This window comes from Callithrix jacchus, chromosome X, assembly GCF_049354715.1.
Source record: "Callithrix jacchus isolate 240 chromosome X, calJac240_pri, whole genome shotgun sequence".
Classification (NCBI taxonomy): Eukaryota; Metazoa; Chordata; class Mammalia; order Primates; family Cebidae; genus Callithrix; species Callithrix jacchus.
In genome coordinates this window covers 22,849,393-22,863,647 of record NC_133524.1, presented here as the reverse complement: position 1 = coordinate 22,863,647, position 14,255 = coordinate 22,849,393, and the positions used below count along the sequence as shown (strand labels likewise).

The following is a 14,255-nucleotide window of genomic DNA, read 5'->3' as shown; positions in this document are numbered from 1 at the left end:
AAAAGTCTGCATCCTAAGATTAGTGTGAACTGAAAGTACCTGAGCTATTACAGGGATTGTAGGTCTAATCCCCTCAATCCCTGAAATTGAACAGAGTTGATCAAGATTGCCAGTGCCTTTGGGTATCTGACAGAAGCAAATGGGAATCCTCTTAGGAGGAAAATAGCATCATCTTGGGCTCAGATTATTTCTACCAACAGTTTTTCTAATCCCGGGTCCAACATGCAAACAGAAGCAGACAGGTCAGAGATAAGATAACATGAATTAAGACCAGTAGAAGAAAAAAAACAATAGAAATAGAATAACAAGAAAGGATTTTGGAGTTACCAGACAAACACTAAACATGCTCACTGAATTCAAAGATGAAAAGCAGTTTTTTCATAATTGCAGTAGAAAAATGTAAACTATACAAAAGAATCAAGTTCCTTCTCCTAGCACCAAAAATCGACATGTCAAGTCCAAAAACAAGTGGACATTTTGTAGCATTGGTATATAAAGTTATTGATTCATTTTTTTAGTAGGCATATATTGAGCTTTTCTGTAAAAGCCACAGTGAAATTCTGAGAAAGATAGGAAGATAAATAAAACATTGGTACTCTGCTATGAAGGACTTTACAGCTAATTACCATGTTTATTACACGTATCACTTTAGTCAAAAAAGCACTGACTGGCTAAGATTCTCCCTATGTTGCTTTTTAAAAGGTGAAGAAAACAAAATACATTTTGATGTTTAAATGGTCTGATCCTCAATCTATAGGGGAGTTTCTAAAGATAGATGGATGAGAGACCATCATTACTGTGTGGGGTGCACAAGTGTTGGTCACCTTAATCAGGAATGGCAAGGGAAAAGCCACAGTCATTCACACCACAGAGTACAAATGGCTTCAGTCAAAGTATTATGGTCACACGGGACTTCAGGTCAACGCCATTCTTCAGTCCACATAAGAAGTATAAGAAACTTGGTCCCATCTATATTTGAAGTGGTATTGATTTGGGGGCTGTTGAAGGCAATATATTTCTTTTCAATTTCTTTAAAACAGGAATCTGCTGCGGCCTCCTGGAGAAAATAACCTATCCTCAATGCTGAGAAGACGCTTGAATTAAATCGTAAGTTACTTAACTTCCATGATAAATATCTCTCACAGCAAATATGGCCTTAAAAGTTTCTATTTGGAGCCTGGTGGGGGGAACAAAGTCATTTCTTTTTTTTATTATTGTACTTTAGGTTCTGGGGTACATATGCAGATCATGTAGGACTGTTGCATAGGTACACACATGGCAATGTGGTTTGCTGCCTCCATCACCCCGTCACCCACATCTGGCATTTCCCCCCATGTTATCCCTCCCGGACCTCGCCACCCCACCCCCGCTGTCCCTCCCTTGGCCCCCACCAACAGACCCCAGTGTGTGAGTAAAGTCATTTCTTAGAAGTGTGAACTTCTCTGAGATAGATTCATGAACAAAGGGAATGAAAGCTGGTCTGTTAAAGAAGACATGTCCTACACATCCCCTTTGTGAAAGGACTGTAGGAATGTGAAAAATCAATGTCCTCTTATACCACTCTCCTAATCTATGTTCCTGGGTTCAGGCAGTTCCGCCATGTTGACCAGGGTGGTCTCGATCTCTTGACCTCGTGATCCACCTGCCTCGGCCTCCCAAAGGGCTGGGATTACAGGCTTGAGCCACCGCACCCGGCCAGTAAATTTTTTTTAATTAAGTATCGAATGCACAATACACAATGCACAATAACCTCAGCCTGAGATAAGTGGTCCTGCACTTATTTTGAAAATTAAGTATTGAATTTACAGTACCGAATAAACTTAAGCATATTCTACAAACAGGGAAACTATGCATAGTCACAGACAGGTTTAGAGGGATTCTAGTTTGACTACTCTTCCTTTCTCACAAGAAAATTGATAAAACCATTGCTTAAGGATAATAAATAAGAGCAAGCTTGTTTGGTTGCAATTTACTTTCTCTCATTGTGTTACTGGTGTACTATCCACAAATACATTTCCGTACTGCCTAATGCAAGTCCATACTTGTCCATGTTGGACTGGTCCTTCTCTCCTATTAGCCACAACCATAAGTCCTGGGGGATGGGATCCCCTTCTCAATAAAATGTGCTAAATCACCACAAAGTTTTCAAACCATTTTCTTCACAAGGAAAGACAATCAAAAGCGAATCCTAGATTTCTCCAAAGAGCTTGTGTGTTAAGGCAAAAGGCAGTATCAACTTTAATCAAATCTCCAAAGGTCAAGAATACATTTTGTGGTTGGCAGAATAACGTTCATCTCCACCCTCCATAAAAGTCCACCTCCTAGTTCCTGGAATCTGTGTTTATGTTATATTACATAGCAAGATGAAATTAAGTTTGCGAGTCAGCTGACCTTCAAATAAGGAGATTAGCTTGGATTATCCAGGTGGAGCCAATGTAATCACACAGGTCCTTAAATACAGAAGAGGCGGCAGGAAAGTCAGAAGCAGAGAGACGGCACCCGGAGAAAGATTCAACCAGCCATTGCCAGGTTTGAAGATAGAGGAAGAGGCCATGAACCAAGGAATGAAGGCAGCCTCTAGAAGCTGGAAAAAGCTCAAAAACACATCCTCCCCTTGAGCCTCCAGGAGGAACTCAGCCTTGCCAACACCGTGATGTTAGCCCAGTGAGACCTACCTCAGGCTTCTGACCTCCAAAATCGTAAGTTAATACATTTTTATTGTTTTAAACAACGAAATTTGAGGTAATTTGCTATAGCAGCAGATGAATACAAGTGTTTAAATGCTTCAGGGCATTCTGGACTTCTTTAATGTTGTTGGTCTAAGAAAAGCCAGCACAGTGAGGGGCAATAAGGTGAACTGTGGTTAAATAAAAACCTAATATATTGGAGAAGTTGAATATCAGGAATGGGTATTTCAGTTTAAGATTGTTAGTTATAAGGTTAAGCTCTATTGCTGGTGAGAGGCCTAAAGCTGTCATACCTAGGACTGTGAGTTTTAGGTGAAGTGGTGTAGATGTTTGGGGGGGATGAAGCAGGACTAATATTGGTGGTGGTGAGGAATCTGGCGAAGACACTGCCGATTGTTAGGTGCTTGATTGAGTTGATTAGGAAGGGGTTATTTTCATATATAGTGATTAGGGTTGTGAAGCGAGGTTGTCCTATTAGAGCAAAGAAAATAATACAGACACTATAGACAGCTGTTAAGGAGGTGGCAATAAGAGTAACAGAAAGGGCTCAGGTGTTGTTATTTGATGTATTAGCTGTCTCGATAATAAGGTCTTTAGAACAAAAGCCTGTGAGGAAAGGCATGCCTGTAAGTGCAAGGCTACCAATGATAAGGGAGGAGGAAGTGACGAGCAGAGCTTTGAGTAGTCCTATTTTTCAAATATCTTGTTCATCATTAAGATTATGGGTGATGGATCCTGAACGTAAAATAATATAGCCTTAAGACATGGGTGCAGATGTGAAGGAAAGCCAGGTGTGGTTGGTTCGTACCAATGGTAACTATTATAAGGCCCAGCTGGCTTGAGGTGGAGACTGCTACAGTTTTTTTGATATCATTTTGTGTTAGAGCACAGTTTGCTGTAAATAACGTGGTAATAGCCCCTAAACATAATGTGAAGATTTGGACTGATAGATTATTTTCAATTAAGGGGTAGAAGTGGATGAGTAGGAAGACTCCTGCTACGACTATGGTGCTGGAGTGGAGTAGGGCCGAGACTGGAGCTGGACCTTCTATGGCAGAAGGAAGTCAGGGATGGAAACCCAATTAAGCTGACCTTCCTGCTGCTGCTAATAGAAGACTAATCAATGGGAAGGAGTCGAGGGTGGGGTTTAAAATAAATGCTTGTTGAAATTCTCACATGTTGGAGTATAAGAGGAATCACGCTATAGCCAAGGTAAAGCCATTATCGGCAATGCAGTTGTACAGGATTGCTTGGAGGGCTGCTGTGTTAGCATCTGCTTGGCCATATCATCAGCTGATTAATAAAAAAGACATGATCCCTACACCCTCTCATCCGATCAAGAGTTGAAAGAGGTTGTTGGCAGTGACCAGAATTAATATTGTGATGAGAAAAACAAGTATTTGAAAAATTGATTAATATTAGGATCTGAACTTATATACCATATTGAGAATTCTACCATACATCAGGTAACAAATAGTGCTGCTGGGAAGAGTATTGTGGAGAAGTAGTGTAATTTATAGCTTAGAGTTTAAGAGTTTGGATCGTCATTCAATGTCAGTAGGAGATGATGACTTCTTGGTATGTACTCGTGCAGCATTCATGCATCTTCTTCCAAATTATTCCCAGGCATGCCACCACGGCCTGCCAGTCTTTTCCTATCACAAAATATTAAATGATTTACTCTTGACACAAATTGCTGGGTCTCATCCCCAGAGCTTATGATCTGGGATGCAGCCTGAGAATTTGCGTTTCTAACAAATTCCCCAGTGATGCTGATATTGTGGGTCATTTTGAGGCCCACTGGTCTAGTGGAAGAGAAAGGCATGTAAACAATTAAAATACAGTGTGTCAACTGGCATGTAAGCATACAAATAGTACAGCAATCACAGTGAAGAGGCATCAAAATTATGTGCTTGACCGGAGAAATATTTTTTTTAAAAAGTCAATAAAACAGACAAGACACAGAAAAGCGGGGCGGGGGGGTGAGGGGAACAAGGAAAAGAATATGTCTGTCAGAGGGCAACCCCATATAGGAAGATATAAAGGGGAAACTACTTTTGTTTTTAGGACAGTGAAAATACATAACTGGAGAAAAGGATGCCCATGGGCAGGTGATAGGAAATGAGGCCAGAAAAGAAGGCCTTTCTGTGCTAAGCGAAGGAATCTGACATTATCCCAAATGCTAGGGTGATCCATTGATGTCTAAAAACAGACTTATGCATTAGAGGGCATACTTGGCAGCTGTGTTGGATGAGTAAGCCTGGTGATAAGACCAGACGTGAGAAAGCAATAAGAATGCTTTTCCGGGAGCCCACCAGAGAAGCAATAAATGCCCCACCGTGGTAAAGGCACTGGTTTGGATGGCATGGCCATAGAGAAGCATAAAGATAGAATCTATCGACCATGTTGTTACCAATAAAATATGGAAAGTGAAAGTGGATTGTGGAAGACTAGAGAATGACTGCTAGGGTTCAGGTTCACACATTTGGTTGGCTATTGGAACCATGCACCAAGAGAGGAATGCCTAGAGGAGGAGCCTACTGTCTGTGAGAGGTGATGATTGAGTTAGGATTCATGGCCCATAAAGTGCCTACATTATACCCAAGGGAATATGGCCAGATGACAGTTTTAAATAGCTATGTTACCAGGATATCAAAGCACAAAATAAAATTTAGGACCAGGTGCAGTGTCTCACACCTGTAATCCCAGCACTTTGGGAGGCTGAGGCGGGTGGATTATGAGGTCAAGAGATCAAGACCATCCTGGCCAACATAGTGAAACCCCATCTCTACTAAAAATATTAAAAAAATTAGCTGGGCGTGATGGCACGTGCCTGCAGTTCCAGCTCCATAAGAGGCTGAGGCAGGAGAATTGCTTGAACCCATGAGGCAGAGATTACATCATGCCACTGCACTACGTCCTTGATGACAGTGCAAGACTCTGTCTCAAAAGACCATGTAGACATAGCAATAAGAAATTAAAGAATTTATGCATGTTGAGCCCTAACTAAAGCATATCAAATGCTATGATGTATTATGTACTAAAATACAAATAAGTCATTTGCTTTCAGAAGTTAAAAATAAAAGTTGACCCTGTAATTTAAATAATAAGAGAGATTATAGAAAAGGTGCATTCTGGGAAATTTTACAGAGCACCATATAAATACATGTAAAAGTATATACAGAAAAATCACCTGTGGAATTACAGATGGCTTTAATTTGCATTTATCCTTTCCTATATTATATAAGCATTTAATAATGAGTATGTAGTGTTCTTATAAACCAAAACATGAAAATTATCTTAAAGCTATTTTTCTTAATAAAAAGCACAAGTATTTTTAAGTATATTCTAAATTGGAAACCTGAGTTTTTGCAGACATTGGTTCCTAAAACAGATATTTGCCCAACTGCCTCCTCACTAATACAGAGCCAAATAGTATCCAAAGTGATGTCAGCCTTGATGTCAGTCATCTGGGCTTATGCACACCTAGGAGACTAATAGCTTGCTCATTCGTGACTAAAATAGAGGTGGGAAGGCTGGACTAAACAGGGAAGAGAAAGTTTTAGGACATCAATTTGGAAAGCTGTTTCAAATTGTTGGGAACCATGAAAGGATGAAGTTAAAATGTCTTTCCTCCAAGGTAGCCCATGCTGAGTTCAACCTCCTTAAATGCAAAGATAAAGTCTATGCTCTGTAGTGACTGTGGCTGTATATACTGCCTGAATGCAGGCCTGTCACAAAGCGTAGGGAATAAATCTTTAAGATCAAGCCACCATAGCTTGGCTATTACACAAATAGCTCCCACAAACATAGGATATCAAAGACACCCATTCAGAAGATAAAATTGGGAATAAGAATATATGCTGATAAGCATGGTACTTCACATATATACCAAACCTCTAGGTAACACCAGCTACATATGCAATGCCTGCTTTAGTTAAATCCACCACAATTTGCTCAAGGTTACTGCGCAGTTTATTGAAGGCTAATCATCCTTATAACTTGATTATTAATGAGAAAATTGAAAAGTAAATAGGTGAAGATAACAAAACCTGAAGAAAATGTTTACTATTATAAACACTTTCAAAGGTGAGTTCTTTTCGCATCTAAACATCAAATATTTATAATTCATGTCTTGCAAAGATCTCACATTAGTGTGAATTTTATCATATAACTGGACAGTGTGTAATTCTCTACAGGGGGAAAATGGGAGTAAAAATGGCTTGTATTGGTTAGCTACTGCTGTATATCCATCATCCCAAAACTCAGTTACTTAAAACATTAAGCATTTATATTGTTGCTCACAAACTGCAGAAAATCTGGGTAGTTCGTCTGGTCTCAGCTGGGCTCCTGCATGGGCCTGCAGTCATCTTTGGGTTGGGTTGGTCACTATGTTAATCTTGGTTGGGCATTCTCACATGTTTTGGAGTTGGCTGACTAAATTGATCTAGGATGGCTTTGAATGGGGGAAAAAGTTTTCAATGTGTTTTCTCATCTTTCAGCAAGGTAGGCCAAGTTTTTTCTCATGGAGGCAGGACTCTAAAAGAAGGTGGAAGGACAGAAGGCCTCTATCCTCAGACCTGGTACACTGACACTTCTACCACATTCTATTAGCCAAAGTAAATCATAATCAAGGAGATGAGAAAATTGACTCCATCTCTTGATAGGAGAAACTGTGAAGACATATAAGAAGGGATAAAGAATTGAGGCCAATTTTGCATAAGCCAAACAGAATACACATTCAAATATTAGGAAAAAAGTTTAAACACAAATGAGTGATGGTCAGTAAAATAAGAAGACTATCTGTTTTTTTATTGTGTGATGATATGTGATGAAAAATACTAGTTTTATTCAATAGAGGGAAAAAGTTCTATACCTCTACTTGATCCCATCCAAGTAGAACTCCATCTAGACCACATTTTTACCTAGAGCTGACCTTGAAAGATACTTTAAAAATGACTTAGTTCTTTTTTTTTCCTTAATTTTACTTTAGGTTCATACTGTATCTGTCATTTGTCCCCACCCTCCCCACCCCTCACTGTCTCTTCCCTACACCCCCCTCCAGTTTGTGATGTTTCTCTTCTTCCTATTGGAAATGAAATATATTTATTGACTATTTTGTCAAAGGAAAAAAATGTATAGTTTTACTCAGCATAAAGTTATTGGAACTGTTAGGAGATGTGCCAAATTCTGACACTTTTTAGAATGATTCAGATACTAAAATTTTGCCAAGAACATTTCAATACCTAAGGCATTTTTGTTCTGAATTATCCATTTAATTGTGCACTTCTTCCTTTGTTTTTATAGATGCAATGCAAACAGATTGCATTTTCCCATCTGGGATTTCTGAGCCATTTGAAAATCAAGCATGGTTGGATCTAGAGTAATAATAAAATTATTTAACAAACAGTATGTTATGGGCACTGGCCAATAAAAACATAGCCTGACTCTAAATCTTGCTATGTTATGAGTTCTAACCACCACCATTCCGCTTAGAAAAGTGATGAAGGATGCTCCTACATCACCTCCCAGGAGAGAGCTGCTTTAATGAGACCACTCCAAGGGCTAAATATTTGGAGCACTAGGGGTACTGTGGACTGGTATCTGGAAAATCAAAGGTGCAGGAGACAATCTAATTTATCTGACAGCTGAGGGAAAGGAAGTTGGCAACATTGAGATTGGCCAGCACACCTAGGGTGTATCAGGGAAAAGGAGATGTGTTTCTCATGGGCCAGATATTGCCCCTCACTACAGAGAGCTGGAGGGATAAAGACAACTCAGCTGAGAGAAGCTGTAGGTATTGCTAGATTCTCGGGGGCTGCAGAAGAACTAGGGAACTAATTTGAAGACAGAAGCATTCATATTCATCAAGGGAACTACAAGTAGAGATCGGGATCAATGAGAGCAGTTCTTTCTTACTATCCATGGAAGTGTGTGTGAGAGAAAAAAATCAATTCTTAAAACCAGAAGTTGGGCCCAGAAAGTAACTAACCCAGTTTCTTATAGTACCAACCAAGTTGAGACTTTTCCTACTTCCCTCACCTCTTCTGCCCCAATCCCTTGCATTCCAATTCTGAAGGGCCAAGACCTCCATCTAATGAAATAGGGGAGAAGAAATCAAAGCAAAGGTGGTTAAGGCAAGATGTTCACCACAACATTCTCCCTAACTGCTAAGGGAGTAAGAAAAGGACACACCCTTAAATTAGTTCTAAAGTTTGACTGTCATATCAGATGGGACATTTTAATAACTGATCAGAGAGCTTTCCATTTATCCAAGAGTGTAGAGAACAGTTAAGAGATAACCCCACTTTTCACCATGGAAAGAATAAAACATAAAAGAGCAAGAACAAAAAATAAAATTGCTTTATTATATATCACTATTCATCCTTCTGTGATGGAATACTATAAAGACCCACAGAGATAATATTTCTGTGGCAGAAACAAAAAAAAGAAGCAATTAGTAATTAGTTATGTAATAACAGGCAGTGATAGAGCGTGAAGGAAAATAAAGCAGGGTTAGGAGATGGGGCTATGGAGAGCAGTGATATTTTCCACAGGGTAGCCAGGGAAGGCATCTGAACAGAAACATGAAGTGAGAGAGCCAGCCTTAAAAAGATTTGCAGGAAGATGGTCCAGGCAAGGAAAAAAAACAGTACGTTCAAAATGTGAGGGAAGAAGGAATGCGGTGGTCTGAAGATTTTTTTTTTTTTTTTTTTAGTTTGTGTGACTGGAATGGGGGAATGGAGGGAGAAGGGTAGGTTATGAGTTTTGAAAATTCACCAGGAGTCTAACTGTATACAGTCATGAAAAAGGAATTGGACTTGAAGTACAATGCAAAACCATTTGAAGGCTGAGTTCCAGTTCTTACATGATTGCCATGGTCGTTGTGTACAGAATGGATGACAGACCACTGAGACTAAGAGACCCAGAAACTGGATGTCCAGTGACTAAATTTTTGAGTCAGCTGCTTCTGAATCACCTAGGATACTTAATGAAAGAACAGATTACTAAATCCTACCCATTTCCAAAACCTGATTCAGAATCTTTTGAGAAAAAGTGAGGCAAACAATGCTAATTTGTGCTGATGTTCCAGGAGATTCTTTCATGCTGTCAGAATCAGGAATCAGCACCCTATATTAATGATTATTTTGTGAGCACCGACAAGGGAACTTTTGCTCAGTATCAGACTTACGCTTCCCATGAAATGTGCATGCTTTTATCTTGCCTGTTTGCTTTAACCACATTTCATCTATCAATAACAGTGCAGGATTGAGTGGGACAAATTTTTTGCTTCCAACTTTAACTTGGATTCGATTTTACTATTTATCCAGCCTTCATTTTCCCTCTCCCTGGTATTTTTATTTTTTCGTATTTATGGGTCTTTGTTTTTAGGACTTAAACTGTCACCTCAGTAGTCTTCAGAGAAATATAATGTACCATACATACATTTAATTTAGACTTATGCCCATTATACCTTCAAGGCCTTCTCTGAATATAAGGAAGGGATTCACGTTATGTTTCCCTTAAAGAAACACTAACAGTAATTTTGTGATTTTTCTACTCACCACCATCATTCAGGCATGACTGGATGATTTCATAACCAATATCATTTAAAAATTTTGTCTGCTACAATACATTTATTGGATCTGCTTTGCTAAATAACATATTGCCTAAACCTAACAAAATAATTTTTAGTCTTCTTTTAACATGTAAAATTTTAGCAAGGTGCTGATATTTTTGCCTAATGCATCGTTTAAGTGGTTTCATAATGCATTCGATCCTAGTGAATGTCAATAAACAGAGGAGCTATTCATAGATAGTTGAGAAGACTTAAAGTGAATTTGGCTTTTATTACATGAAACCAAAATTATATTGGATTTTAACAGTAATATTTTAACAGCTTCTAAGTAGAGGCAAGAAAGGAAATCAAGTGTGTACCAGTCCAAGTACCTATAAATGTGATAGAAGCACTTACCAACCAACATTTCACATCATCACATGCCGTGCTTATAATAACAAGGCTTTTTCACTAGAAATATTGCATTAACATTAGACTTTCAAATTGCTAGATATGAAAAATAACTCACTTAAAAAAGAGTCTATTACTTATTTTAGGCTGGTCAAGGTTAAAATGGCCATTTATATATTTCTAACTTCGGCTCTAAGCTCAGAGAGCATCTGATCAGCCAAGACAATTTATTTTGCATGTACCCAACACAGTAAAGTGATAAGTTAGCAGTCAGTTCATCCTTTGCCAAAAAGAAATATCTCCTAAATTAATATATAAAAACCTTCTAGTAAATAATATAAATAATATCTGCATACTAACATTTCATATTTATATTTTGTACTATTTAAGGGAGAGAAATCTTCGTGAGGGTTTATTCAAATGATACAGTATCCTAAGAACTTCAATCCGTCCATATGAATTCTGTACAAAGTACGGTAGTGTAAATGTAAGTGGTCATCATAGCTGGACTGTAATAAGCCCCTAAAATGCAAAAGCTCATTCTAAAGACATTTAATAAAGCAGCGAAATTCATATAAATCATTACTTTTCTCCAATACAGAGTCATCTGATAGTCTTTACTGTTAACTTCATGCAAAAATGTCCCAAGTTTAGACTGTTTACCAATAAAATAAATAGGGCAGAATTAATAGTTTTTAATTTCAAGTTGGAGGAAAACCCCTCATCACACAATAATAAAACCCAAGCAAGTGCAAGTTTGTAACTGTAACAATGCTCCTCATTAATAGATTATCCAAATTCCTCCATGGCATTCAAACTGTAGTTTAAAACTTAATATACAAAAAACACATAAAAACAGGATCAAACTCTACCATGAAACAAAGAATTATAATAAAGTTATTCCAGCCCTCCCTGAATATTTACTTTAGGACCATGAGCAAAGTAGAACACACTTGATCTAAATGATACCATTATATCAGTGCCAGAAAACAATGCTACTTAAGACTAGTAAGTGTGCTACATTATGTGATTTGAACCATTCCGTTAAAAAAAGCATTAACAAGTAACATCGTCCCCACCAGCTTGGAGCCTACGGATTCAATTACTTTGGCCATATCTTTCCAAATGATTTAGTAAGGCCTTTTAACATTGCAAACATAAATCTATCATAGTACTGGAATTCCAATGTATTTTGGTGCTTCTGGGGCTGCCTAAAAATGAAAAGGCATCCAAATGAAATGCACTATAGACTTACTATACCTCAAAATTTCTGTTTCTAAAATGTAAAGTAATTCTCTACCATTTAGCTGTCTGCTTTAACTACACATTGTAGTAGATTTTTACCTCTAGGATTTTTACTGTAGTTTGGGAAATTAGTGGTAAAACATGTTTATAAAACGGCATGTGACTGTGCTTGAATTCCATAAAATAGCATTTTTACCACTATATCGAAATTGAATACTTTTACACAAGTTAACAAACATATCACCAAAAAAATAAAAACTGCAATACTTTTGAAAATGTAACAGTACATATTTATTCCAGGACATCATCAGAGGTCACCTTTAGGTCAACTTACCACCCCAGAGGAACAAAGTTGTTAAACTACAGCTGTGCTGAACTGAGCCACTTGTCCACAATACAGTATAGAACTTGAAGTTGTTTTTCTTTCCTCATCAGGTCTTCAGCTGAAAATACTATTATCATCCTTAACATGGTCTCTGTCTTCTCTGGTCTGAATGATGTTATTCACGATGTAGGTTTGAGGAAGGTGGATTCCACAGTGATGGAGGTGGCAGTACTTTCCATCCAAGCCATAATGTACGATCCGTTGCATCTCTTTGTGTAAGCCGAGGGCTCAAAGTTTCTTGACTTTCAGTGGACTGAGGTAAAAAGTTAAGGTTATAATGGTGAAAAGCGAATTCACTTTCAGATGGATTCCCATTTTGAGACTGGAGAATAGGTGGTAGGAGAAATTTCATAAAAAGTGGCCCCTGGACAATAACAAATCCAGGTGATGGATCAGAGGTCGTGGTCAGAGCTGGCACTTGGCTAGAAACCAAATTCGGAGTACCTACATCCTGAGGAGGATATGGCATTGGATGGTTTACCGTTGATGATGGAGATAGAGGTTGTGCATAATGCTGTTTTCGAGGCATATTATGATCAGGGTATGATACCACTGGTTGACCTTGATACTCAGGAGAATAGTCAGGAGGTGATGGTTTCTTAGCACCAGAATTGGAGTACTTCTGAATATGCTCAGTTATTATCTTGCCATCTTTTCTTGTAAAAATACTAACGGTTTCCCACTGGATGGGAAAAGGCGGACTTGGAGATAATTCTTTGGGGGGAGCCTGAATATCCTTAGGTGGCCAATTATAGTGCTTGTGTAGCATATGTGGCACAGTCGGTGGTGGCATCATGGTGTGCTGCTCTGGTGGAATATAGCTTCGATGGCCCTCATCTTGCAGTCTTTTAGGGATTTCAGAGATTTCAGTTTGTGGCGGATCAATACGGGGACGAACTTTTTCAAGTGAAGTGCAGCTAACATGTTTTCCAGCTCTCTTATTGCAGTGTTTGATATGAGCCTGTAAGCTTTTCTGAGATGAATATGTTCTCTTGCATTCGTGAATGGCACTACACGTGAAGAGAGAACCTCGTTTATGCTTCTCAATTCGACGCACAGGATAACTACAGCCTGGACATATTTTACATCCGTTTTTGTCATATAAATTAGCACAGTCATAGCAAAAAGCATGCTTGCATGGAATTATTCGCCCATAGATTTTAATAGGCAAATCACATTTGTCACAGAAATGAATTGGTAAATCATCCTTTTTACCTATCACGTTCATCTTAATGTCCCCCCAAAGGTAACCAGGAATTTTTTTCTCTTTCCTTAACAGTTTACCTCGTTTAGAGTAGTACTTCCCTTCATTATATTTACGTTCTTGTCCACCAGCAGGCATCTTGTTCACATTCCTTGGAGTTGAGACACAAATTTAGGTTTGTCTACTTCCTCAAAAACGGCCTTTATATGAATTCTTCTGCTAACATCAAGGCCACCCAAGGATCCATAAGTATGAGTGCCTAGCAACCCATTATCAGCGTCATTAGGATCCAAGTTCGGAACACAAGGGACCGGGAGTCACGTGCCAGTAACGTGCACTTAAAGCGCATGCGCACCATCTTCCCAAGCCTAGAAGGCGGAAGTGCGATCCGATCAGTCCCCAACCCTCCACTGCTTTGAATTTAAGGGCTTCCTTCTCTTCTTACCTGCCCTGTCCCACCACTCTAGTGAGGGAGTTTGGGCAGAGAAAGAAAAAGTTTCAGTGTTGAGTTTACTAACGCTGCTCTTCAGTGCTCACAGAGAAAGGAGTCTTTGTGGAAACAGAAACTGACAGGCATGGGGAATAAATTTCTGGCAGGCCCTGCAGAGCTTTGCCTTCTAGGACTAACTTATTTATTTTTATCCTATTGTATTTTTGTAAACTGCCTCAAACTCTCATTGGAATAAGATAGGATGGTCTGTGTGTGCATGTATGTATATGTACATACATGCAAAATACACCTTTAACATTTTGTGATTTCACGAT

At 38.7% G+C, this 14,255-nt stretch overlaps 1 protein-coding gene and 1 pseudogene across 1 annotated transcript; both read right to left on the bottom strand.

The window, feature by feature from the left end:
• Positions 1-2,751: 2,751 nt before the first annotated feature.
• LOC144581045 (NADH-ubiquinone oxidoreductase chain 5-like) lies at positions 2,752-4,212 on the bottom strand (annotated as a pseudogene).
• Positions 4,213-12,194: 7,982 nt separating this feature from the next.
• On the bottom strand, positions 12,195-13,838 carry CBLL2 (Cbl proto-oncogene like 2). The gene has a single exon (XM_008989072.5). The coding sequence runs from the start codon at positions 13,626-13,628 to the stop codon at positions 12,402-12,404; it is 1,227 nt and encodes a 408-aa protein (XP_008987320.1). The 5' UTR covers positions 13,629-13,838; the 3' UTR covers positions 12,195-12,401.
• Between the last annotated feature and the right edge of the window lie 417 nt (positions 13,839-14,255).

Excerpts from the sequence above, each read along its gene's own strand:
- CBLL2 (XM_008989072.5), bottom strand. The coding sequence starts at position 13,628 with ATGCCTGCTGGTGGACAAGAACGTAAATATAATGAAGGGAAGTACTAC.